This window comes from Xyrauchen texanus, chromosome 2 (assembly GCF_025860055.1).
Source record: "Xyrauchen texanus isolate HMW12.3.18 chromosome 2, RBS_HiC_50CHRs, whole genome shotgun sequence".
NCBI lineage: Eukaryota > Metazoa > Chordata > Actinopteri > Cypriniformes > Catostomidae > Xyrauchen > Xyrauchen texanus.
The window spans coordinates 22786908-22812524 of NC_068277.1; the positions used below are offsets into that span (position 1 = coordinate 22786908).

Genomic DNA, 25617 nt, shown 5'->3' on the forward strand with positions numbered 1-25617 from the left:
GAACATTAGGACCAAAAAGATGCCCGGGAACGAATGGAAGATCTCTCAAGGTTTTCTTGCAGTCCTCAGGTAGCCGTGCTTGGGCAAGCCACACTTGGCGGCGGGCTGCCAGAAGCGTGGCTGCAAGACTACCCAGCTCGCGGGTTACATGGCCCGTTGCCAAAAGAGCCGTTTGCAGAAACTGTGAAATTGAGGGATCAACATTTGCTGGTTCTCGCGTACTGGTAGCAGCAAGTAGTAACTGACAGATTGTGTTTTCTGCACGAGTTATGTAAGCAACAGACTCGTATGCCTTTTTCAGTAATGAATCTGTGCGACCACATTGCGCACTGGGACATCGCACATTCCCTCGTAGAGCCTCGTCAGGAAACACCACCAAAGCTGCAACAGGCTGCTCTATTTCTGGAGCACGACTCACCCCGATGGAATCTGCTTCAGCCATAGAGGCTAACGTCCGAGCAATCTTTGAGTGCCGTTTAGGCAGACCAGAACCAGTGAGGGCATTTGGAAACTCGGCCACAAAATCTTTACATGGTGGCATGGCAAAAGAAGTCGCAGCTGTGGCCTGCCTGAAAAAGACATTGGTTTGGGCAGATTGGACAGGTGACTCATCAAGTCCTAGATGAGCAAGAGCCATTCGAAGCACAGCCAAAGTATCATCAGAAGAGGGCTGGGCCTGTCCAGATGACTGGACTGACCCCCCATTCGACCCCTCCGTTGCTGGAAAACCAGCGAAAACATCCTGAGGTGATGGTTGCGCCGCAACATTCACAGCATTCTCATGATCATGAAAAAAAGAGTCAGAAGCAATCGTAGAAAGCACATCCAAGTCAGAATGATGTGAAAACGAGGGGAATCAAGCGACTCTTCCCCAGTTCCACGATTCAGAACATTCTCATCCTCCTGTGTCATCTTCACAGGTGTAGCAGATGTTACAGGCTGAAGCGAGTGCAGCAGGCATTTCAGCTCCGCCATCTCTGAAGAAAGTACAGAAACCGTCTTAGAGAGTGAATTTTCCTCGACACGCGAATGTTCATCACTTCGCGATGTGGCCCTCCTCTTAGATGGGAGGGGAGCGCCGGCTGCCGCAGACGCCCTACGCTTCTGAGTGCGAGAAGGGGCTACATCCAACTGCCCGAGTTTCACCGTTGAATTGGGGTCTAACTCAGCAAGACGAAGCCGCCGTTCCAACATAGGTAAAAGACTGCAGTGCAGACACGGGTCCGTGAGAGCCTCTCTCAGATGTTGAACACCCAAACACGATGCGCAGATGTCATGACCGTCGTCCGGGAGTAGATTATTAGGGCACAGCTTACAAGTCAGTGGGAAACCAGTGGCAATCGAGCTGTGAGCCATAGTTACTCGCTAATAACACCTTCGGATAGAACCGTAAGGTTTAATTCAAGCAGAATGATCGTAACGAAGTAGAATACAGGAAAAAAATAATTATATAATTCCTGCGGGTGAACAGACAGGTAATGTCCAGAATATCTCACGAAAAAAAAAATAAATGTCTAAAATGGCCGATGGATTGAACCAAGGGGCGCAGAGTACCACATAAATTCGAGGAAAAAAGTTCAGAACAACTGTGAATAATGAAAATGTCAACGGGAGACCGTTAACTTATAGCGTGGAAAACACCAGCCACCGGATAGCACCGAGAGGCACAGAGTGTTACCGACGAAAAAGAATGAAAACTCACCAAAATGCGGCTAAAAACACTTCAAATCCGTTGAAGTGGTGTAGATGCGCGCTGACACAGCTTGTGAGGATGATATTTCGCTGCTCTTGTAAGCTGCACTTGACAGCGCAATCTATCACTTATGTAAAAACAACCTAATTCAACCAGGCGAGAAAGCGAAAGATGCAGAGTACTACTGAGCGGCTGTGGTTTATAACCCCCAGGGCTCAGCATACGTCACTATGTGACTTTGTTGGTATATTCTCTCGACCTATCTGGCTGGCGCTGCGATAATCCAGTAGTGTTTAATACTGCCTCTGGCGGTCAGTAGGAATGAAACAGAACTGCTCATTACGTCTCTACTTTGACCTGAATCAATACATAAACTAATTAATGTTAAATTATTAGCTGTAATTTACCTTGGAGCAAATGTAGGTGTCCTTCCTGATGTTATACATGTTCATATGGGAATGAGGGCTGACAGTTTAATCCAGAACATGCTCTTCTCAAGATTTATTTAAAGTTTTTTTTTTTAAAGAATGAAAAAACAAAACAAAACAAAAAAAACACAGGGTGTATCCTCTTTACGTACCTCATGCCACTATTACCAGTGACCCTGCGGCAACAGTTTTGAATTTTATTGATCATTTTTTCTATAAAATTTGGCATAAACACACATGGGCTCTTGTTGGAAAAAAGCAAATGCTTGTCAGAGAAATGGCAGACTATCTTAACAGTTGCTAAGATAGGATTGGTAAGAAGCGTTTTTAAGGTGGAGCTTAATGATGGGTGAAGTTGAATTTATATCAGCAGACTGATTTTGGCATTTCTAAAATGTTGCGTTATATCCACATTAACAAATTTGTGCAGTAGGCATTGTGTTTTTGGGCCATTTTCTGCACCACCATGCTTTTACCCACTCTAGACTAAATAGATAACTCATGTTGGACAACATCAATGCTCAAACCATATTTCAATGTTTACTATATTTTACACATTTAAATAGCACAAGGTATTGGTGTTCCCTTCCAGATATTTGTCAAGGGCACTACATAAGGAAATCACAGTTTCCACAACAATGGAACAATTTGCAGTTTCCACTACCTGAAATGTGCAGTAAGTTCAGCTTCACCTATTTTGCCAAACTGCCACAGTCAGTGTAAACAAAGCAGATCCAGCTCTTGTTCCAACTTTGCATATCTCACTATTTTAATCTACCAGGACAAATACCCATTGCAACATGTGACATGCAATCAAAATTATAATTGCAACAGGCAGACATTTCAAAGATTTAAAAAAATGTCAACATTTTACATATGGCTGCTACTGAGGAATTTACATTGACAATGCTGAAAGATGTGCCTCATATCAGCTGTTTAAATTTCACCTCTGCTTGGTATCAGCACAGTGACACAGTGACTCGGCTTGCACGTCCTGTTTGGTGCCCTCAGCGGGCAGAGCCACACAACTCTAGCTGGTGTTGAATTGGTAGTGGAACCTATTGGCCCAAGCCAGTACCTCACTGTGTAAAATGACTTTTTTTGGGATATATAAAGAAACACATAGCAGCTGTATCAATCTTATAACTGAGATTGAAACCGAAAGCAACCATATGGATAATTTAATACTGATGACAATGCTCTTTACCTGCTGGCAGATGTGACATGGGGTTTGTGAAAGTGATGAGACACTCTAAAACCTCCCCGGCCAAAAACACTGGCCCTCGTGCCATGGTGGCCACATTCTCAATCACCTGAGGAATACAGAAAGGGAAAGAGGAGCATAAGTTACATACATGTGATTTAATAAATAATTATTTTCGTTCATGCATAACTTTAGCTACGAAATGATCTATCAGGTGGAGTGTATATTATGCAACAGATAAACATTGTCCTGAATATGAATAGCTTACTCTTGCCGGATTTACATTTTAATTTATTGTGGCACACCACTGTTAATGCATCTCCCCTGACAGAAGAATATGTTGTCAAAGTGGAATTTGTCTACAGCACAGCTGATATCAGAATAATATGAGTGAGGTTTAGCACATCGATGAATGCTTACTATGTAAGAAGCCGTTTATTTGATCCACCTTGAACTTGGTTTTAAACGAAGGACCATGTTTTTTTAGTTGACACTTTTCATGTCTTGTTCCTGAACACAGAAGTTAAAAAGACATCAGAGTTGCCGGCGACGCTCCAAAAATTCAAAAACTAAACAACCGGAGGCGGGATTCTCTGGGAAGTTATGAGGTTTCCCTGAGTTTTCTCAAACGTTGGTCCAGCTACATTTGTAGATGACAAAGAAGCGCTACCATGGCATGAAAATATACATGAGAGAACTCTTCGTTATGAATATGATTTCGTATTAACTGTACAACATGACACGTGGAAACATAAGATGTCTCCTCTATTTCTAAACTCCGGTAAACATTCTATCTAGCCATCGGCATTAGCTCCGTGGCACATGTGACGTAAGAGTCCCAATCCAAAATGACATTGAGGGTCCTTCATTTTCAACTGGATATAAATGATAAAGATAATCTAAATAAAACTATTTTAAAATTGTCTAGGTGAAATTTACTGTATTAAATAGCTATCAAAAGCAACAAAAAGTTATAAGTTGCCAATGTATAAACCAAAATAAAAACACCCTCTTCTACGACCCTCCCTCCGAGTGTATGTTCATTAGTTTAACCCAGCTGAAGGCCCTACTGTACTGCTCGCTCAGTGGGAATTGAACGCTGGGTTTGACCTGTTTGAGTGTTAAGGATATCGATGCACACAGTTCTCAATAAGGATCGGTGTTCTTTATTTATTTTGTTCTTTTATTAAATTTTCTTTCCATAAATGCTTTCCCGTGTACTACTTATTTATTTATTATTTTTTACATTTACGGTTTACTTTCACACACTCTTCCCAAGGTCCTGCCGTAACAAGGTGGAACAACAGGAGCAGCAGCAGCAGCAGCCGCCGCCGCCGCAGGGATACCGGATGGCTTTATTGAACTAGTCATGCTGGTGAGCATCAAAACATGTGCAGCTCTAAGCGGTTTGACTACAAGTTACGTCTGATACACAAACCCCAGCGTGGGTATGAGTTTTTCCACTCTTTTTCAGGACATAATTGACGAGCTAGTGAGAAGAACATTAATAATAAATGAGCAATCTAAGAAGCAAATGCGTAAACATGACAGGATGAAGTGTAGAGTCTGGCGTCAAGAATGGGATGAAAAGCACATTGGACATTGATGCATTAGTGATATGTTTTTGACAGGATGTCACTTGCACAGGTCGGATATATTCTATAATGACCCGGAGATATACAGAAAATGCAACGATATGATTTTCTAAAGGGCAAGGGTTTGTTAGTTAACAAAAGAGAATAGGAACGGGTCACATCTCCAGCCGTTGGTTGTTGCTGGCAGCAGAAGTCTGGCGTTTATCATATTTAACATATTAACTACAATATGTGGTCGTATGTAGATACATGCCCATACACCTACTGTAGATCAAACAGGTGATCTCAACTCCGTTGCACAACCCAGCAGACAGGGAGCATATTTCACAATCATGTGTCATTAAGATGTTTCATTCAACTGCTTTAACCTTTAAAGGTGCACTCAGCAATTTTATCATCATTTAAAAGTTTTACATCAAAAGAAATGAATGGTAATTTTGAAATATATGTATAAAATAAGAACCCTCACTTGATATGAAGACTCCATTCCTACCAGCAACCTTATAAAAGCTGTTTTATTTTACATGGAGAGGGTCCCATCGTCGGGGCTGCCATTTTAGGATCACAGGACCAGCCAAGCACTGCTGTCTTATGCTTCTTTCAAATGCACCTGGGATGCTCCTACATTCGAGTTGGCATTCGTTACTGTGACATTTCGCGCATTCAAGTCATACACAATGAATGACAGCAAAAGCAAGTTTTTTCGGTTGTACCAGTGAGTAAACATAAGTGAATAGACCTACAGCATTTTTACACAACATATAGACATTATTAATGTGTGGTTTCTAGCTAATAATAAATTAATTTGCATTAAACAAACCATGAATGGTGAGTCATTAGCTGTACATCAGCTAATAAGCTCTGTCATATAAAACACATTTATATTTTTTAAATAAAGTATTGAAATATAAATTATTAAGCAAAATCGTTGCTTTTTATTGTATTAATGTTTCATTGTATAACCCATTGGTAAACATGACTTAGTTTGGACATTCCATTGCTCGGAAGTTACCATATTTCCGACTCCACTGGAAGGTTGCATAAATCTCAGTAACCTCCTTGTTATTGGACACTTTCACTCATGCATTGAATTAATCATGGCTAACTGTGAATAATGCATTTCTGTAATGGCATCCATAACTAAAAACTATTGCGTTTTGAGTAATGCTGCATCCAGGCCTCTAGGTGTCAGGTTAAGTCCAAGATGACTACCCTATTGACCAGCAAAACATAAACAAAAAGTTAATAAATGCACCTATAAATAAAGGCTATAGCATATTTAGATTAACAATTTTGATCTGTTTTGCTTTTGCTACAGAGGATTTAAGAAGACCAATTTTTTCCGGTTTGGTTTGCACTGGTGATCTGACCGCTCCAGACTATGGATTTATGTGACAGCACATCGCAGGCTGAGCTTATGAGCCGGTATGTGTCTACAGAAACAGGATTTGGTGTCCCCAAGGATGGTTGGCGGATATGCCTGGCACATGAGTTCAAAGAGAAGAGGAAGCCATTTCAAGCCAAAGATGTTTCACTCTCCAACATGTTCGAGCATGTTGGTCTTGGCCTCAGGTATGTTAAATAATACACATCAATAGAAAGGCCTCAGATTCATTCAGTCCTGTAAGTAATGGGTTTACTGAATGTAAGATATTGTTTCTTGTCAGTTATTAAAAATTAGCTTAAACTGACTGCCACCCCTGGTGTCGCGAGTTCGAATCCAGGGCGTGCTGAGTGACTCCAGCCAGGTCTCCTAAAGCAACCAAATTGTCCTGGTTGCTAGGAAGGGTAGAGTCACATGGGGTAACCTTCTCGTGGTCGCTATAATGTGGTTCTTGCTCTCGGTGGGGCGCGTGGTGAGTTTTGCGTGGATGCCGTGGAGAATAGCGTGAATCCTCCACATGTGCTATGTATCCGTGGTAATGTGCCACATGATAAGATGCACGTATTGACATCTCAGACGTGGAGGCAACTGAGATTCGTCCTCTACCATCCGGATTGAATCACAATGACACCACGAGGATCTAGTGCATATTGGGAATTGGGCATTCCAAATTAGGGAGAAAAAAAAAAAAATCCAGCCTATAGTAGGCCACAGTTGGACCACTGGGAAACACTGGTTACTATGCAGGAACGTGCATGGGGGGTGGCTACAGTGGTCCGAGCCATAGCCCCTTTGCCCAAAAGGGAAGGGGTGCCCCTCTGGGTGGAATATATACATTTACATTTATTAATTTATCAAATGCTTTTTTAAAGTGACTTACACATCTGAAATGTTTTATATGTGATTTGTTTTGTGTTGTTTTAGTATCTGTAAAATCTTGCTATTTATTTTGTACTTTTTACAATGGCTACTTTTGTTAATTGGGTCTCCAGAAATTCATAATCATTTGTAAACAGTCACATCTCTCTCTGTTGGCAATTATGCCATTGAACATGTTCAAATAATGCCATAACGCAATTTTTCAGTACTAATTACCTCTACTTCCTTTAAGTAAGTCATCAATGCCTCTTTAAGCGATAGAACACAATTCGCGGCAGCGCAGAAATTTGCTCATGCGCACAAATTCATACTTTTCAGTTGAAACTGGGTCTGAGTGACAAAACTGACCCAGAATAACATACTTCTTTTCCACTTTTGAAGTTTGTGTCACTTATGGCAATAATGACAATATGGACAGGTACAAGGAAAAATATTACAGGTTAAATTCATATTCGTTCATCAGTTGTCTTGACTGAATGATTATTTCATATGATACATTAATACAGATTAGATGATTTAGGTCTGGCATTTAAAATGAGCCATTTCTGTTTGATTAATATTCCCTACAATTTTATATGTAGACCCAGTAGGCAATCGAAAGGACGTGGTTAAGTATATAATAATTAGTATTTTTGTAAATACTATGTGCTCCCTTTGTTTTACCATGATATCATTTAAGCAGCATAAATTGAATCCAGACTTTATATGCACTTAAAGATCATGTGTTGTGCATGCTCTCTGCATTGGTATACAAGGGTTTAACCATGGGTCTTGCATAAGTTGTAAGGTGTGGTTTTGTACAATCCAGCCTTTCCCTAAAATGACTTTGACATGCCTGATATCCAGTTGAACAAACAAACTTAATATATGGATCAAACCTATATTTAAAGTGACTGTCACAGAAATATATTTGGGTTATTTTATAATGTTTAAATGTCAAAGGTGGGAATGGGCAGCTGGAATTTCCTTATTATTTGCTGTTTAGTAAAGGAGGTGGAGGGTGCCCTTTTTCTTGGTTTGGGTCACTGCCCCTCAAAATGCCTGTGCGCCCATCCCTGTTACTATGGCATCTGCTTAGAGAATTTGACAGTAGCTCCTTGTTTGCTCTTTAAAGCTGATTTGTTTATCAGGTAGTGAAAAGACCATTCTTGATATCGCCATATATGACTGTATATTTGATACAGGAATTTCTTATATTGTAGGAATAGGTAATGTTTTGACCACAAAATTACATGGTTTATTTTTAGTACTTTCTACTAAACACCTTTCCGCCTGGTTCTCAGCAGCCTTATTAGGTTAATTATTAATTATGTGGAACTAGAAGTGGTTTATGGTTACTGATAACAGCTTCATAAAATATGAAAGCTCATTCTCTTTATTACATCTTTCCAACTGGTACAACAGGAAGCCCAATCACCTGTTATAAGCACATAATATTTTTGTTATACTAGCTGGCAAGTAGCAGGAATAGTCGTGGGAGGCTTGTGTACATCTTTACCTGGATCAGGTGGGGCTGATTTTCCCCATTCAGGGTTCAAAGCACATTTGTCTGAATTGTAGTCAGTACACAATAGTTGATAGATTAGTGCACAATAACTGATGAAGTGAAATTTATTCCTGCCCTTTGACATACATTTGTTATTTCTGCAATAAATAGTAATACTCAAGCTGTTGGCCTGTGATGACTAGGATTGCTGTTGTTCTATGTATGGGACAAACATGTGTCCTATTTAAAAATAAAGAAATACAAAGGTTTTATTTTATTATTTTAAATGTAAAAGCTATTATTTAAATTATTTTAAGCTATTACTTTCTCTCCCACCTCAGACATTGACCCTGTGTGGTAGTCCAAGTTAATTATTGACTCCAAAAATGGCATGGCCATGGGTAGCTTTCACTATTGGTGAAATGTATGTTCTTATTCGTGCATTATTGGATATATAGATGAATAATGGATTACATTATTTCACATGTACCAAAAATACTTTTGTACTGCTTTAAGGGATTTTTGACCCAAAATCAAGATTTTTAGAAGAATATTTCAGCTCTGTCCTCAATGAAAGTGAATGTGTACCAAAGTTCTTATGCTCAAAAAGGAAATAAAGGCAACATAAACGTAATCCATAAGACTACAGTGGTTAAATCCATGTCTTCAGAAGTGATATGAAATGTGTGAGTGAAAAGCAGTCTTTTTTGTACTATAAATATCAACTTTCACATTCTTCTTTTGCTTTTTGCGATTCACATTCTTCGTACATACCGCCACCTACTGGGCAAGGAGGAGAATTTATAGTAAAAAAAAAAAAAAGGACTTACATATTGATCTGTTTCTCACCCACATCTATCATATTGCTTCTGAATTTTTAACCACTGGAGTCTCATGGATTACTTTTATGTTGCCTTTATGTGATTTTTGGACCTTCAAAATTTTGGTCAGCATTCACTTGCATAATATGGACCTACAGAGCTGAGATATTCTTCTAAAAAGCTTTGTTTGTGTTCAGCAGATGAAATAAAGTCATACACATATGGGATGGCATGAGGGTGGGTTAATGATTATTTGGGTGAACTATCCCTTTAAACGTGCTTGTGTCTTACATAGTTGCTATTTACTGAAGGACTGCATGCCACCTAGGATACGCCACAAGGATAATATCCTAGAACAGACCTAGGCCCCCTGGCACTGACCTGTATATTGTACATTTCCATTGGCACAATCAATGCTCTCATGTGTATGTGAATAGTGTATTCATGTTGCTAGACCTTCACCACTCTTGATTGATTATTCACTCTCTGTACTGGCATAAAGTCATGCCTAACTGTGATGACAGTCCCATGCAGTTGTAAAACTTGCAAAACCCTCAAACTTGGTGAAGGTTGCACTTTTCAGATAAGCTGATGGATTTAAGGTAACTGTTGTGATAATGTGGGGATTTAGGCTTGAAAATGGATCCTAGATCAGTGCACAGGAATGACTTATACTCAGAGCAGCTACTGTTCACAGCTTTATCAGTGTTTGCCATTGTGCAATCTGCCCTTTTATGCTTGTGTGAGTACCACAAGTCTGAAAACAGCTGTGTGTGCAGCAGCATTTACAGCAGGATATTGAAAGAGACACACAAAGAATGACATTGATGGGGTAGTTTGTGTGGGTGACAAAAGGGAAATCTAGTTTGTCTATTTTAAAAAGAGAGGTTCATTATTACTAGAAGGTGCAGTCAGTAATCTTTTCTCATAACATGTTTTTTACATTTAAAGAGATGAATAACTCTTGATAAATGATTTACACTCACTTTAATAAAAACACAAGGCACAGACAGCACTGGTGTGAAGAGCCAGCAGTTAAAGTTCATGCATCTACTCTGATAGGAGGAATAAAAGCCAGCCAAACATGAACACAAACCTGTAGATTACACCTTTAAAGTTGTAATTGATAAATGGCAGAAGGACTGATCAAAACTATTGAAAACCCATCAATACCAATTTAAGTCTGTGTAAGGGAGATATATTTAAGATATTATTAAAGATATCAAAGTGAATGTGAGATATGAACTATTGTTTATTAAATTACTCCTTGTTTTATGTTTGTCTGGGCAGGTATCTAAGATGGTGGTACAAAAAGACCCAGGTTGAGAAGAAAGCTCCTTTTATTGATATGTTTCGGGCCTTACCACTGAGGCAAATTTATGGTAAGAGCAAAGACGAGCAGAAACACCAAGTCAATAACAGAACTCTTAAAATGACCCATCTTTAAATTGACATGTTTTCTGCAGGTGCTCCACTCGGTGGCATTGGGGGAGGTAGTATCACACGTGGATGGAGGGGGGAATTTTGCCGGTGGCAACTGAACCCTGGAATGTACCACTACAAAACCGTTATTGCTAACCAGGTAATGAACTAGTTGTAATCCAAAAGCTTTTATGAATTCTATTACATGATCAAATCAGACACGTTTACAGATCTAAAATATTTGTGTGTAATGAAAGTGTATTAACTCAGATTTTAATATTTGGTGGAGAAATTAGTAACTAATTTAATCTATTGTAATTTGTTTTTAAAGCTTATTGGTATTTCTAACATACCGGTAGTTATTATTAAGGGCATGGATGCATCTGTACTATTATACATACAGGTATTATGATCTCTCCTTCACCCAGTTTATGTTTGTTTTACTCCATCTATCTCCTAGTTTACAGTATGTCTGCGCAGGGGAGGTCAGACAATATACCAGCAGGTGTTGTCAACAGAGCGTCCTCCAACTCTCCAGGGTTGGAACTGGGGTTACTGTGGTGAATACGCCTTTTACCATGCCCTGTATCCACGAGCCTGGACTGTCTACCACCTACCTGGTCAGAATGTCACTCTCACCTGCAGACAGGTGTCACCTGTCATCCCCCATGACTACAAGGTGACCAGCTCTTAGCAAGTGTGAAATCTCAACCACATTGTCTCTATTCTTTTTGGTATTAATTTGGACTAGTTCTATGTCCTGTTTTCTAGCAAATTTGCTGTTCTGTGTTTAAAAATACTTTTTTCTGTGGCTCAACTGGTAAAGCATAATGCTTGCAAAACCAAGGTCATGGGTTTGTTTCCTAGGGAACACACAAACTTATGAAATGTAAACCTTCATTATAAGGATATGTATACCTTTAATTTATACACTGTCCAACTACTTTATTAGGTATACCTGTACACCTACTTATTGATGCGATTTATCTAATGGTCTAACAATCGTGTGGCAGCAGATCAATGCATAAAATCAATTAGACACAGGTCAGGAGCTTCAGTTAATGTTCACATCAACCATCAGAATGAGGAAAAATGTGATCTTGGTGATTTCAACCATGGCATGATTGTTGGTGCCAGATGGGCTGGTATGAGTTTTTCTATAACTGTTTTTTTTTTAATGCACCAACAATCAACGGTCGGAATCACTGAGCTCACTTTTTCTCTATTCTGATGGTTGATGTGAACATTAACTGAAGGGCCTGACCATAACAAACATGGTGGTATCTGAGGGGTGGTTAGGGGTAGATTTTCCTTGTGCACCCCATAAACTTCTGATTCTCCCCAACCTGGTCGTATGGTGAAATGACCAAGCCCTCCCTTCCCTGGTCAAACAACATAACAAGAGAACCTGCTGCCCACCCAAAAGATCAAAATGTTGCCAATTGTATAAAGTAAATGTAAATGACTGATAAAACATTATCCACAGCTAAACTATTTAAACAATAACAGTAACCTCTCAAAGTTCTGGCAATCTCAGCAGATTTAAAGCTAAACTCCCCATTTTCTCTTTTTAAGGACTCCAGTCTTCCTGTGGCTGTGTTTGTATGGGACATTGAGAATAAGAATGACTACACACTTGATGTTTCCATCATGTTCACCCTAGTTAATGGGTCGGGTCATAAAGACGATAAGAGTGGGGGCCACTGGAATGAACCATTTCACCTTGAGAAAGAGGGAGAATCTGTCTCTGGAGTTTTGCTCCATCACCAGACGCCCATTAACCCTTACACTCTGTGTATGGCTGCAAGAGAAAAGGTAATGAACCTGCGGAAATATATAAACAACAGGTTTTGCCTGTAGAAAAATACAAGAAAACAACTTGTCTGTGGAGTACAGGAACAAAAGCACTTTGTCAAATAGGTTTCACCATTACACCCACTGTGCTATGTAAGCTCATGTTCTCTTAGCAAATAAGAGAATTATAAGGGTGACTGATTGTTGTAGTTCAACTCACTAAACTATGCAAAGATACAGTTAATACAGTTTTTGAATGTTTTGGCATATGTAATGTTTTATTTAGAACAAAGATTTCAAAACCTACCTTAAACATCTTAATGGCACTAATCTTTTTGCTCTGTTCCCAAATATGACCTTCTGAGGTGGCATCCAAACCAAAATGGAACCTTATAATTAACTGAAACACACTTTATGGACATCAAATTTGTTAACGCTCACTCACACATGCCTCACACATCAGGCTCCTTATGTTAAGTGCACTCGACAATCGCAGTTCATCACAAATGTAAATTGTAAATTTACAAGACTTTCACCTACTGTTGCACTTGTGTACATAGTAGTGTGACAATAAAGTGATTTGATTTGATTTTTGATTGAAATGTTTGCCGTAAGCATGTGTTTCTAAATAAACAACACAATGCTCTAATAAGCACCAAAACATATTTAGCCGAAACAAATACTGGGTGAAATATTACATTTTTAATTAAATGGAAATATAGTTTTATCTATACTTTATAGTAATTTATTACTTAAAATTTTGAATTTAAATTCAACCTTGAACCTTTGAACCCTGGTTTCTCATGAAAAAGGAGCTCTATACAGAAACAACATGTAGATTCAAAAATGACACACACACACACAAAAATGTACAGTGATACATAGAAAAAACATTCCAAGCCTTCTGATACAATGCAATTACTTTAAATGGATAGTTCACCTAAAAATGAAAATGTTCTCATCATTTACTTATGCACATGCCATCCCAGATGTGTATGAATTTCTTTCTTCTGCTGAACGCAAACAAAGATTTTTTGAAGAATATTTCAGCTCAGTTGGTCCATACAATTCAAGTGAATGGTGGCCATTCACATAAGGGCAGTATAAAGTATATGACTTAAGTGGTTAAATCTTTATCTTCAGAAGCGATATGATGGTATGGGTGAGAAACAGATCAATATTTAAATGATTTTTACTATAAGTTCTCCTCCCTGCCCTGTAGGTGGCAATAAGCACGAAGAATGTGAATCGCCAAAAACAAAAGAAGAAGAATGTAAACGTTAAAGTGGAGATTTATGTTAAAAACGTACTTAAATATTTAGCTGTTTCTCATCCGCATCTATCATATCAGTTCTGATGACATGGATTTAACTTCTGGAGTCTTCTAGATTACTTTTATGCTGACTTTTGGACCATCAAATTTCTACTCACCATTAATTTGCATTGTATGGATCTACAGAGCCGAGATTTTCTTCTAAAAATCTTTGAGTTCAGCTGAAGAAAGTCATACACATTTGGGATGGCATGAGTGTGAGTAAATGATGAGAGAATTTTCATTTTTGGGTGAACTATCCCTTTAAATTATGAAAGAATTGTTGGGTGAACTATTCATGCCTTGTCATGCATCCACAGCGCTAATGCATTGAGTAGTAAAGATTTAAGTGATAGAAGCAGGCAAAGGTTCAAAAGAAAATCGAATTGCAATATTAAAGTAGTTTTTACGCTGCCGAATATTTAAAACTGGATGAGTACTCATTTAATCGATTACATATGCACATCCCTAGTCCGTATGCACTGTTTTTTTAATTGTTATTCAAAGTAAGGATGTTCTAGACATACATTTATGACTGGTGTGCTGCGTATAGAGATTTTTCAGGGTCCAGCACAGGAGCGTTGCATTTTTTAGATGCCATGTCAGGTTAAAAATAATGTTAATGCTGTGTTTAGTATGCTTTAGTGCAAGAATAGCCCATTCGAATTTGGTCTTAGAAGATACCATAATTTTGCTGCAAATTATTTGGAACATCCTTTGTTCACTAGGTTTTAGAACATGCGTATTGTGTTTCTCGGTTTTTATTTCATGTTGTGCTTTTAGTTATACTTGATGTTTTATAGGCTGGCCGAGAGATCAGTCACCAAACAGCGTTTAGCCCAAAGGGAACCTGTAGTGCTTTGTGGAGTGACCTCATCACTGATGGGCGGCTTGACTCACCTGAGGGCTCCAGTCCACCCACTCAGAAAGGGGAGAAGGTAGCAGCAGCCCTTGCTGTGAGCTGCTCAGTTCCAAATAATGGACACAACAGTATGGAGTTCAGTTTGGCTTGGGATATGCCCAAAATCACATTTGGCTCGAGAGAGAGAGTACATGTCAGGTACGTGCACACACATGAACTGAGTAGTTCAAAATTGAAATCTCTGGTGCTAACCTCTTGTAGACTTGCTGTAGCTAATCGGATTTAGACTTTCTAAATGGCAAAAATCTAGAAAGGTGAACAGAAATAAGTTCGGCACAGAATAGAAATTACTGTCTTATTTCATCAGTGTATTTATTTCACGGCAGATAGAAATGCTCATGTGTGACATTACCACCTGTGGGCGGGCCCCATCTCATCCTTTGTGGGGGCCCCAATATCTACTTTATGACACTGTTCCTTCATTACTGCTTAAATAGCAGGTTTCTATGAATGCCACCTTGTGCTAAAAATAGCAAGAGGGAGTGCAACAAATGGAGCAGAATGCCATCCATCTAGCACATGTACAAAGGAAAACCATTGAAATACAGTGAGGACAGTCCCAAACACGTGTTCAGTGCGAACGGCCCCTAACTGATGAACAGAATTAAGAGAGCTGTAATCCAGGCATAGAGTGTCTATCAAGTAATATCCTATATATTAGAGAGTTTTCATTTGTTTAATCTTTTTCTGGTCACTACATTATTTCCGTGCTCTAATTCCTTATTTTATTTTTTATTGTTTTTATCTGTGCTACACACTAGGGTTAGCATGTTTAGAGTGAGGACTTTTATCTTTAGTGGATATGCAAACTGGGTGTCACTGACATTGCATTCTGGTTTTATGTGGTAAAAGAATGTGCCATTCCTTGACATATAAGGAAGTCTTTTGTTTGTGTTTTTTTTTTTTTTTTTCAGTTCCAGTCATAAAATGTGCTCAGCATATATCAGACAAATCATGATGGGTCACATTTTGTACTTTCTATAGTAACTCTTTACAACTTCAGGTATAAATAGCTATGATATGTGTTGTTGCCTGAGGAATCAGTCACCCAAGAAATAATAGTACGATATGGTGTTTGTTTTAGGAGATACACACGTTACAATGGCAGCAAAGGAGATGCGGCCCCCTCTTTGTCTCACTACGCACTGACACACTACAGTAAATGGGAGGAGAGCATTGATGAGTGGCAGAGGCCCATTCTACAGGACCGGTAAACAGAAATGTTTTTCCACATGATAAAATTTGAGGCATATCGTGTCAGTTAATGAAGTTGCCTGTGATTGAGCTGCGTGACTCTAGACCACAAAGAATGCGTGTGCATACAATCACCCCTTTTGTAAATTGTTATGTAAAAAATGACATCATTTTCTCACATTCATGCCATCTCAGTCCCAGATGCGAATTACTTTCTTTCTACTGCTGAACACAAAGATTTTTAGAAGACTATTTCAGCTCTGTATGTCCATGCAATGCAAATGAATGGTGACCAGACATTTCAAGCTCAAAAATCACATAAAGGCTGCATAAAAGTATTCCGTATGACAGTGGTTTAATATATGCATCGCTTCAAAAATAGATCCATAGATCAATATTTCAATAATTTTATTCTATAAATCTCCACTATTAATCTTTTACTGAAAATGAATGTGGAGATTTATGGTAAAAAAAAGGTCTTAAATATGTATCTGTTTCTCACCCAAACCTGTCATATTGCTTCTGAATATATGGATTTAACCACTGAATTCATTTGGATTACTTTATGCTTTGTGATTTTTAAGCTTGAAAGGTCTGGTCACCATTCACTTGCATTGAATGGGCCCACAGAGCTGAGCTATTCTTCTAAAAATATTCTTTGTGTTCAGCAGAAGAAAGCCAAACATATCTGGGATGGCATGACGGTGAGTAAATGATGAGAGAATGTGTGTAAAAGACCAACCCGAATTTGCCATTTTGTCTGTTCTGAAAATGCCCTCTATATTGTTAAAGGGATAGTTTACCCATCATTTACTACTATGAATGAGTTTCTCTCATAGCAAGACAAGTCTCTCAATACTTGGTATATGACACAGGTGTCACATGGACTATTTTTATGATGCTTTTTTCAAAGTGGGGCACTATTCACTACAATTGTATTGAAAAGACAGCTCGCAATATTCAGTAAAACATCTGCTGTTCCACCTAAGAAAGAAAGTCACACGGGTATGGAACAAAATTAGACAAATAAAATATACATTAAGAGAAAAGTAACTTGATGATGATAGCTGATATTTCTATAAATAGACTTACACCCCCTGTGTTTTTTTTTCTCAGTTCTCTTCCTGGTTGGTATAAGTCTGCTCTGTTTAATGAGCTCTACTTTGTTGTGGATGGTGGAACTGTGTGGGTGGAGCTTCCAGAGGATAGTGATATCAGTGGTGGACTCCGTCCTGAGGATGGGGGGCTTCCAGCTCAGCCCCAGGTTGTTAAGGAGTATGGGCAATTTGCTTACTTAGAGGGTAAGAGCTGTACTATTTAACATTTAAATGAATATTAAATAAACTCAGATTGTGCTCAGAACATGTTTATTATAGGCTGTTTGGGTGTATTGAACAGATTACTATACACTGCCTTCAACTTTTATGCCATAACAGTTTTATTTACAACTGGTGATAGTTTAAATAGTAAGGATTATTTAACAAACACCTCATGCTTTGCCCCTCAACCCATTGTGTTATTCACTAATGTGGTGTATTGGTGTTACATCTCTTCTGTGTCTCTCTCGCTGTCTGATCCCAGGTCAGGAGTACAGGATGTACAACACTTATGATGTGCACTTCTATGCTTCATTTGCTCTCATAATGCTCTGGCCCAAGTTGGCTCTCAGTCTGCAGTATGATATTGGTGAGCTGAACTTGCAGATAACCATTTAAAATGACTTGCTTTATTTGTTTGCATAACCCAACATCACGTTTCTACTCTTTCTTGTTCTGTTTTATTTAGCTGGTAGTGTTGTTCAGCATGACCCTACAGAGAGGTTAAATCTAATGAATGGCAGATGCTCACCTGTCAAGACCAGGGGTGTAGTACCTCACGACATTGGAGACCCTGGTAAGTTGTGCACACTAGGATAAAGGCACAAATTTTTACAGCAAGTAACAGTTTACGAGATAGTTCACACAAAAATGGAAACGTTGTCATCATGTCGAACCCCATATAACCTTTTCTCTGTGAAACACAAAAGGAGCTATTTAGCATAATTTCAAAGATGTTTACATACAACATAATATTATTACTGAATAATTACTTTTAGCCTCTTTCTCAGACAAAGCTATCTTATGGCTGTAGAATATTTAGCAATTTTGTTGGTCCTAAAAGAGAGAGATTTAAAGCAACTGGTCATATTCTACTATTACTGTATGGGGAAAAAGTAGCTGATGATGACAGAATACATTTTTATGAAACGGGGCCCGTATTATCAAAGATTTTTATCTTGCCACTAGGAGTTCTCCAATGAGTTCCCAGCAAAACAGTTAAGAGCAAGTTTTAGTGAGGAAATCATAAGATAAGGGTAATGCAGAGTTGAACTCGTTGCTATGGATGACATCATGTTTTATTAACGCGCTCTCTTAAATCGCCCACAGTGATTGGTAGACAGGGACCTGCTATTTGTCAGCTAAGACAGACAACGATATATACAGTAGAAAGTATTCAGACCCCTTCATTGTTTTCACATTTTGTTATGGAGCAGCCTTATGCTAAAATGCTTTTAAATATCAATCTGCACTCCATAGCCCATAATAACAAAGCAAAAACCAGATTTTTGATAATTTTGCAAATGTATTAAAAATAAAAACTGAAATATCACATTGACATAAGTATTCAGACCCTTAACTCAGTACATAGGTGAAGCACCTTTGGCAGCGATTACAGCCTCAAATATTTTTGGGTATGATGCGACAAGCTTTCCACACCTGGATTTGTGTATTTTCTGCCATTCTTCTCTGCAAATCCTCTCAAGCTCTGTCAGGTTGGAATGAGGACAATCGGTAGACTGCCATTTTCAGGTCTCTCCAGAGATGTTAGATTGGGTTCAAGTCCAGGCTCTGGCTGGGCCACTCAAGGACATTCACAGAGTTGTTCCTAAGCCACACTTACATTGTCTTGGCTGTGTGCGTGGAGTCATTGTCCTGTTGGAAGGTGAATCTTCGGTCCAGTCTGAGGTCATGAGTGTTCTGGACCAGGTTTTCATTAAGGATATCTCTGTATTTTGCTGCATTCAACTTAACTTCAACCCTGACCATTACCCCAGTCCCTGCCGCTGAAAAACACCCCCACAGCATGATGCTACCACCACCATGTTTCACCGTTGGATGGTATTGCGCAGGTGACAAGACGCTTGGAATTGAGGCCAAACAGTTCAATCTTTGTTTCATCAGACCAGAGAATATTGTTTCTCACAGTCTGAGAGTCTTTTAGGTGCTTTTTCATGTGTTTTCCATCTGGCCACTCTGCCATAAAGCCCAGATTGGTGGAGTGTTGCTGTAATTATTTGTCCTTCTGCAATCTCTGCATACATATGATCTCTTGAGCTCAACCAGAGCGATCAGGTTCTTGGTCACCTCTCTTACCAAGGCCCTTCTCTCCTGAATGCTCAGTTTGGCTGGGCAGCCAAATTTAAGATATCCATTTAAGAATTATGGTGACCACTGTGCTCTTGGGAACCAAGAGTGCAGCCGAAATTATTTGAAGCCTTCCCCCAGATCAGTGCCTCGACATAATCCTGTCTCCGAGCTCTGCAGGCAGTTCCTTTGACCTCATGGCTTGGTTTTTGCCCTGATATACATTTTCAGCTGTGAGACTTGATATAGACAGGTGTGTGCCTTTCCAAATCATGTCAAATCAATTGAATTTCCCACTGGTGAACTCCAATCATCTCAAAGATGATCCAGAAAAATGGAATGCACCTGAGCTAAATTTCAAGTGTCAGAGCAAAAGGTCTGAATTCCTAGGTCAATGTGATATTTCAATTAAGTTCAAGTTAGCAATAATCTTTTTTTTTTTTTTTTAATGTTTTTATTAAGGGGTATGGAGTGTAGATTGACATGAAAATAATGTAAAATAATTTAAAGCATTTTAGTATAAGGCTGTAGTATAACAAAATGTGATAAAAATGAAGGGGTCTTAATGCATTTTGTGTGTGTATTTGTGTATGTGTATATACACACACACACACACCGATAGATAGATATTTTTTCGGTTGATGAAATTTTTTTTTATCCAGTGTTGATGTAATGAAATGAGCGTGCATCCCGTCAACAGCATTAAAACACCGGGCAGCCCCACGATTGCCTTGATTTCCAATGAATGCTCCCTTTTTTCCTCTGCAGCGAGCATACATCCACAGTAAAAAATATGTTATAAACTGTAGGATGATGTGATCTGGAGAGGGCATATATAGTTTGATAAATGATTCTGCTGACAAATGACATAAATTCCAAATTCATATGTGCTACACAGTTTCATATTTAATTTTCTAAACAGATGATGAGCCATGGGTTCGCGTCAATGCTTACTTGATCCACGATACAGCCGACTGGAAGGATCTGAACTTGAAGTTTGTGCTGCAAGTGTACAGAGACTATTACCTGACTCAGGATGATCAGTATTTAAAAGACATGTGGCCCATATGCCAGGTTAGTTGTGTAGAGCGTCATATCGGCTGGAGGTGAAACTGTGAACTGGTCATGTTCTGATCACTTGTGATAATCTGATTGGCTTATTCAGACAGTCATGGAAACGGAGTTGAAGTTTGATAAGGATGGAGATGGGCTGATTGAAAATTCTGGCTATGCAGACCAGACTTATGATGGCTGGACAGTGACAGGACCCAGGTCAGTGCTCAGAAAACAAAAAATATAAGGACAATATTCTGGAATAATGAGAATGTTCATAGCTCACCTATTTTTATCATTTTTATGTCAGCACATTTAGCTGAATATACATTTAGGGTTTATCTCAAAATACATATATTCATTAACAAACTACACACAATTCCTGTATTATTACAGAAATTATGGAGGTCTAGTGTTTATGCAACAAAATACAAAAGTAAAATGTTTTTGTGTATGTTCCAGTGCATACTGTGGAGGTTTATGGCTGGCGTCAGTGTGCATGATGTGTAAAATGGCACGTTTGCTGAATTGTGAGTCTGTATATCAACGCTACAGAGATATTTTGGACCGAGGAAGTGCAGCCTTTGACAAACTCCTGTGGAATGGTGAGTGTGACAAGTCAGAGTCATCATATGCTACTTTAACCGTTTAAGTTTGCCGACTGCCCAGCCGAGAATAAAATGACCAAATTAACCAACACAAAATAGGTATCGTTTTAAAGTTTAGAAGCTGTACTTTGCAATGCATGTAGGCATTAATACTAAAACTGAACAAGTGATTTGAAATTTGCTGACAAATCAGAAGTGTTTCATTTTTGATAATTTATAAATTACAGTATTTTGCACTGTACATATTATTGTAATTGGTAAAAACATTAAACTGATCAAATAGCCATGTGTCATATGTTGTTGAAAAGCACTCAAAAATTTGAATACAACCACCATTTTTGTTTTACTCAGACAAAAATATAGTGAGTAAAAGCTAAGTACATGTCTTTGACACACGTTACATTTGCTTGTAAGCTGCGTTTTCGCTAATAACTTCATGAAAAATAGAGCAGAACATAAAAAAATCAGTTGGCTGCATAGATCATTAGATAATCCACATGAAGCACAATGTGCATACCACATATTATGTGCTATCTGGATTAAAACACGTTAGCTTTCCTGGATCAGATGACTTCATCGGAATTGATGTAGTACATTGTCCAGTGTCATGGAACGCTAAACCAATCGTATTAGGATACAGATTGTTGCAACCAGAGGTGAAAGTCATCCAAAAATGGGTAGAGAGGATTGTTCACTCTAATTGCATATGGCAACCAGGAGATGGTGCCAAGTACATGACACAGTTTCAATGATGACTAAAATGACACAGAATGGAACTGAATTAGATCTTGTTACTCATGTCTGCATGCTTTGGGGAGAGAGCATACCTTTAGTGATTGCTGTATTTGCATGTGTAATTAGTTCTTATTTACAATTATTATGTTTTATTTGTTTAGAGATGTTTTTGGACACTAGAATAAATTAATTGTGTAATGCTATAACTTTAGATTGTTTTGTCGTATCAACACAAAATTTTACTCCGGAACAGGTGACATGATTGGGAACAAAACAAAAGTTTTTTTGGAGCTACATCCTGAGATACATAATGTCAAATTAGTTCTTAGCCTTTAGTTTTGGACATGCCTCTGAAACAGGAAATCTTTAAAAACATCTTCAGAGCTTAAAGGCTTAACCAGTCATACTTTTCTAATTTTGTTTTAAAAAACAAGCACATGCTTAAATAAATTATTTATAGCCTTTTTAGACTTGGAAAGGTCAAGTCTGGTATTAGATCTGTTTCCATACTGAAATCTCATCTGAGAAAAGAATATGACATGTTTTTTTACTATGAAATGCCGTTATCCTTCTCTATTAGGTAAGTACTACAACTATGACAGCAGTGGACGGAACCTGTCAAACAGTGTAATGTCTGACCAGTGTGCAGGCCATTGGTTCCTGAGAGCATCTGGGCTCGGGGATGGTGAATTCCAGGTCAGTAAGGGAAATGTTCTAGAATAACTTTACATTGAAAATAAGTAGGGTTTTTTTATGTAAACATGTTTGAACATTGCAGCACGTCTCAATGTTTTTTCAACCTCTCATGCAGCAACGGATGCGTTTGTTATACAATGTGTCAAGTTAAAAATATCTTTAACTATTAAAAATGCATCTGGAGCCAGCTACATTCGGTGTTATTCACCTAACATTTTTAGGGCAAAACACATTAGGTCTCAATGACCTCCTAGGCTCCTGCCCTCTATGTCAGCATCCTAAATCGTAGTCCAGAAGTGAGTCACTTTTCTGGAAGAAGAGTAGATTACCCTGGCGAGTTAAACAAACCAACTAACTTTGTCATTATTTTCAATATCCATTTCTCTGTGTAGGCCTTTCCCGAGGAGAAAATCCGTAGTGCATTGAAGTCAGTGTTTGACCTCAATGTTATGAGCTTTGCAGGTGGGCAGATGGGTGCAGTCAACGGGATGAGGCCAGAGGGCATACCTGATAGTTCCAGTGTCCAATCAGATGAGGTGTGGGTGGGTGTGGTGTACGGATTGGCAGCTACAATGATACATGAGGTAAGACAGACGTATATTGCCATACATGAAGAAAATCTTTACATTTCATGTCAAAATGTATACGAATTCTAGAAACATTTCATGAATTTTCTTTCCAAACACCAATTGTCATCATATGTGTCATTCTAATCTCCTAATACATTTCTGTCCATGTTTTTCTCCCCAGGGCATGGTGGAAGAGGGACTAAGAACTGCGGAAGGCTGTTATCGTGCTGTTTGGGAGCGTTTGGGAATGGCCTTCCAGACTCCTGAAGCATACTGCGAGAAAGGCATCTACCGCTCTCTAGCTTATATGAGGCCTCTGAGTATCTGGGCAATGCAACTTGCACTGAACAATCAACCAAACCACACCAAAACCACAGAAAAAGACAAGACTGAGTTGGAGTCTTAGAGTTCTGCTAAAGGGAACTTGCACTTTCTAAAGCATGCATAATGACGTGAACTTTTAAAAAAACTGCAGAAGGCCTTTCTTTATGGATTAAATTCCTAGTTCATACATGCACTGTTGCTACACACAGAAAGATACCTTAATACATTTTCAAATGTTCCGTAAAACTGACTTCTTTCCACTGAAAATGTACATAAGCTTAACCACAGTTCATGTAGCAGATGTAATCATAGATTAGTTTTACAACTGGAAGTGTAAACTTGGCTTTACAGGCTCTGTTGCAGTAGACTGACAAACGCCGTTTTCATTATAATTTTAGGTGTCGGTCCATTGACAATGTCTGTATATTTGGGAATCAAATAGTTAGAGAATGATTCATTGACATGTAATTTCGCTGTATATTTGGTCACACTTCACAATAAGGTTTAATTTGTTAATATTAGTTAATGTGTTAGGTGTCAAGAACAAACAATGAACAATAGATTTTTCCCAGCATTTATTATCTTATTTTTATCTATTATTAAAATACACTTGTTAATTTTTAGTTTACGTTACTTAATTAACCAATGTTAACATATACAACTTTTGATTTAAAACCAGTATTAGTAAAGGCTTTAAAAGTATTGATCATTGTTAGTTCATGTTAACTAATGTTGTTAACAAATGGAAACTTATTGTAAAGTGTTGCCGTTTTTGTTTTGTTTTTTCAATTGGGAATGCTGTGTAGAGTGCACAAAGTTTTTTTTTACAGATATTTTTTTTTCCCTCACTTGTATTTGTAATCTAGCATCTGTCTGAGGCTTTGACAAGTCAGTACTGTAAATTGTTCTTCAAAAGTATAATAGATGTGTATATATAAATTAATAAATGTTTATGAACCAACACTTTTTGTATTCTCGTATATACTAAGTGACAGTGTATTCAGCCACTAGAGGTCTATCTTGAGCCTTCCCATTTGTTTCCATCTGTTTCCACAAATGAGATCTCTGTAGTGTATAGGCTTCTTCAGTCTTGAGTGCTCCATCTCTCTGGAGTGCTCGAGAGGCGTGTAAAGTGCAAACTGTTCTTGTTATTTGGGCCACAACGAGCCTGGTCTTATTTTAAACACTCTTCTAAAAAATATATGAGAGTGTTGATATTTAATTGATGGCCTTCCATGACTGCACAAAGTGCTGTACTGCAGCTGGTAAGAAAATAAAAGAGCAACTCTCACAAATGAAAAAAAAAATCATCACAAAATGACAAGCATATAACATCACCAGCCCAGTACGAAATAATCTCTTGAAACTCTTGTGGCATCTGCAACTATTTCATAGTTTGATAAGCCACAGGATAATCAGTGGGTTTCATGGTTTGGCCAAAGAATCACTCAAAAAAAGATGGCAAGTAAACTGGAAAATATTCCTTAATAAGATGAATGTGATTCAAATGACATAGGCAGTTTTGGATGAATTTTGTATAGGCTAGAACTGAAGCCCAGAACACAGGCTGTGTCCTTTTCCTGTTCTATTCAGCATCTGAGATGAATGAAGCACAAAGAACATTCGTGCCATGAAAATGAAAAAGATAAGCTCTAAACACTTGCTACAGTGCATGCTTTAGTTTGAAGATGTGCGCCTTTACTTGAGTGCTCACAGAAATAAGTTGGCTACTTTTGGTTTATCTAAAAGGAAAATTCGATCATACTGCACCTGAGAAGCTGGTAAACGTAAACTATGATAATAGGTGCAGACACAGACAGAACATTATAACCATTATCTACTTTCAAAACAGGAAATTTACTTATAGCCATATTCTATACCATCGTAATTTAGTAGAAAACCATCATAATCTTACAACTAATGGAACGTTTCATATATACACTTTCAATTAAATAAAAGGAATATTCCTGGTTCAAGTTAAGCTCAATTGACAGCATTTGTGGCATAATGTTGATTACCACAGAAAAAAAAGTTTACTAGCAAAATAAAAGTTACATTGGGCACAATGGAGGTGAATGGGGCTAATTTTTGGAG

At 38.3% G+C, this 25617-nt stretch overlaps 1 protein-coding gene and 1 pseudogene across 1 annotated transcript; one reads left to right on the forward strand and one right to left on the reverse strand.

Annotated features, from left to right (window-relative positions):
• Nucleotides 1–4696, reverse strand: part of LOC127655099 (RAB6A-GEF complex partner protein 2-like) — a 20260-nt pseudogene extending 15564 nt beyond the window's left edge.
• gba2 (glucosidase, beta (bile acid) 2) lies at nucleotides 4419–24479 on the forward strand. The gene is made up of 17 exons (XM_052147213.1): nucleotides 4419–4700; nucleotides 6239–6492; nucleotides 10781–10872; nucleotides 10957–11072; nucleotides 11373–11591; nucleotides 12488–12727; nucleotides 14822–15078; nucleotides 16025–16150; nucleotides 17251–17435; nucleotides 17716–17820; nucleotides 17920–18027; nucleotides 20461–20612; nucleotides 20704–20810; nucleotides 21054–21196; nucleotides 22515–22630; nucleotides 23023–23214; nucleotides 23381–24479. Exons 2-17 carry the CDS (start codon nucleotides 6302–6304, stop codon nucleotides 23603–23605), a joined length of 2574 nt encoding a protein of 857 aa, XP_052003173.1. The 5' UTR covers nucleotides 4419–4700; nucleotides 6239–6301; the 3' UTR covers nucleotides 23606–24479.
• Nucleotides 24480–25617: the final 1138 nt, after the last annotated feature.

What these genes read in the sequence shown, in the direction of transcription:
- gba2 (XM_052147213.1), top strand. Translation starts at nt 6,302, where the DNA reads ATGGATTTATGTGACAGCACATCGCAGGCTGAGCTTATGAGCCGGTAT. An exon ending in ACCACTGAGGCAAATTTATG is followed by an intron (nt 10,873 to 10,956) that starts GTAAGAGCAAAG and finishes TGTTTTCTGCAG; the next exon opens with GTGCTCCACTCGGTGGCATT. An exon ending in GCAATTTGCTTACTTAGAGG is followed by an intron (nt 17,436 to 17,715) that starts GTAAGAGCTGTA and finishes GTCTGATCCCAG; the next exon opens with GTCAGGAGTACAGGATGTAC.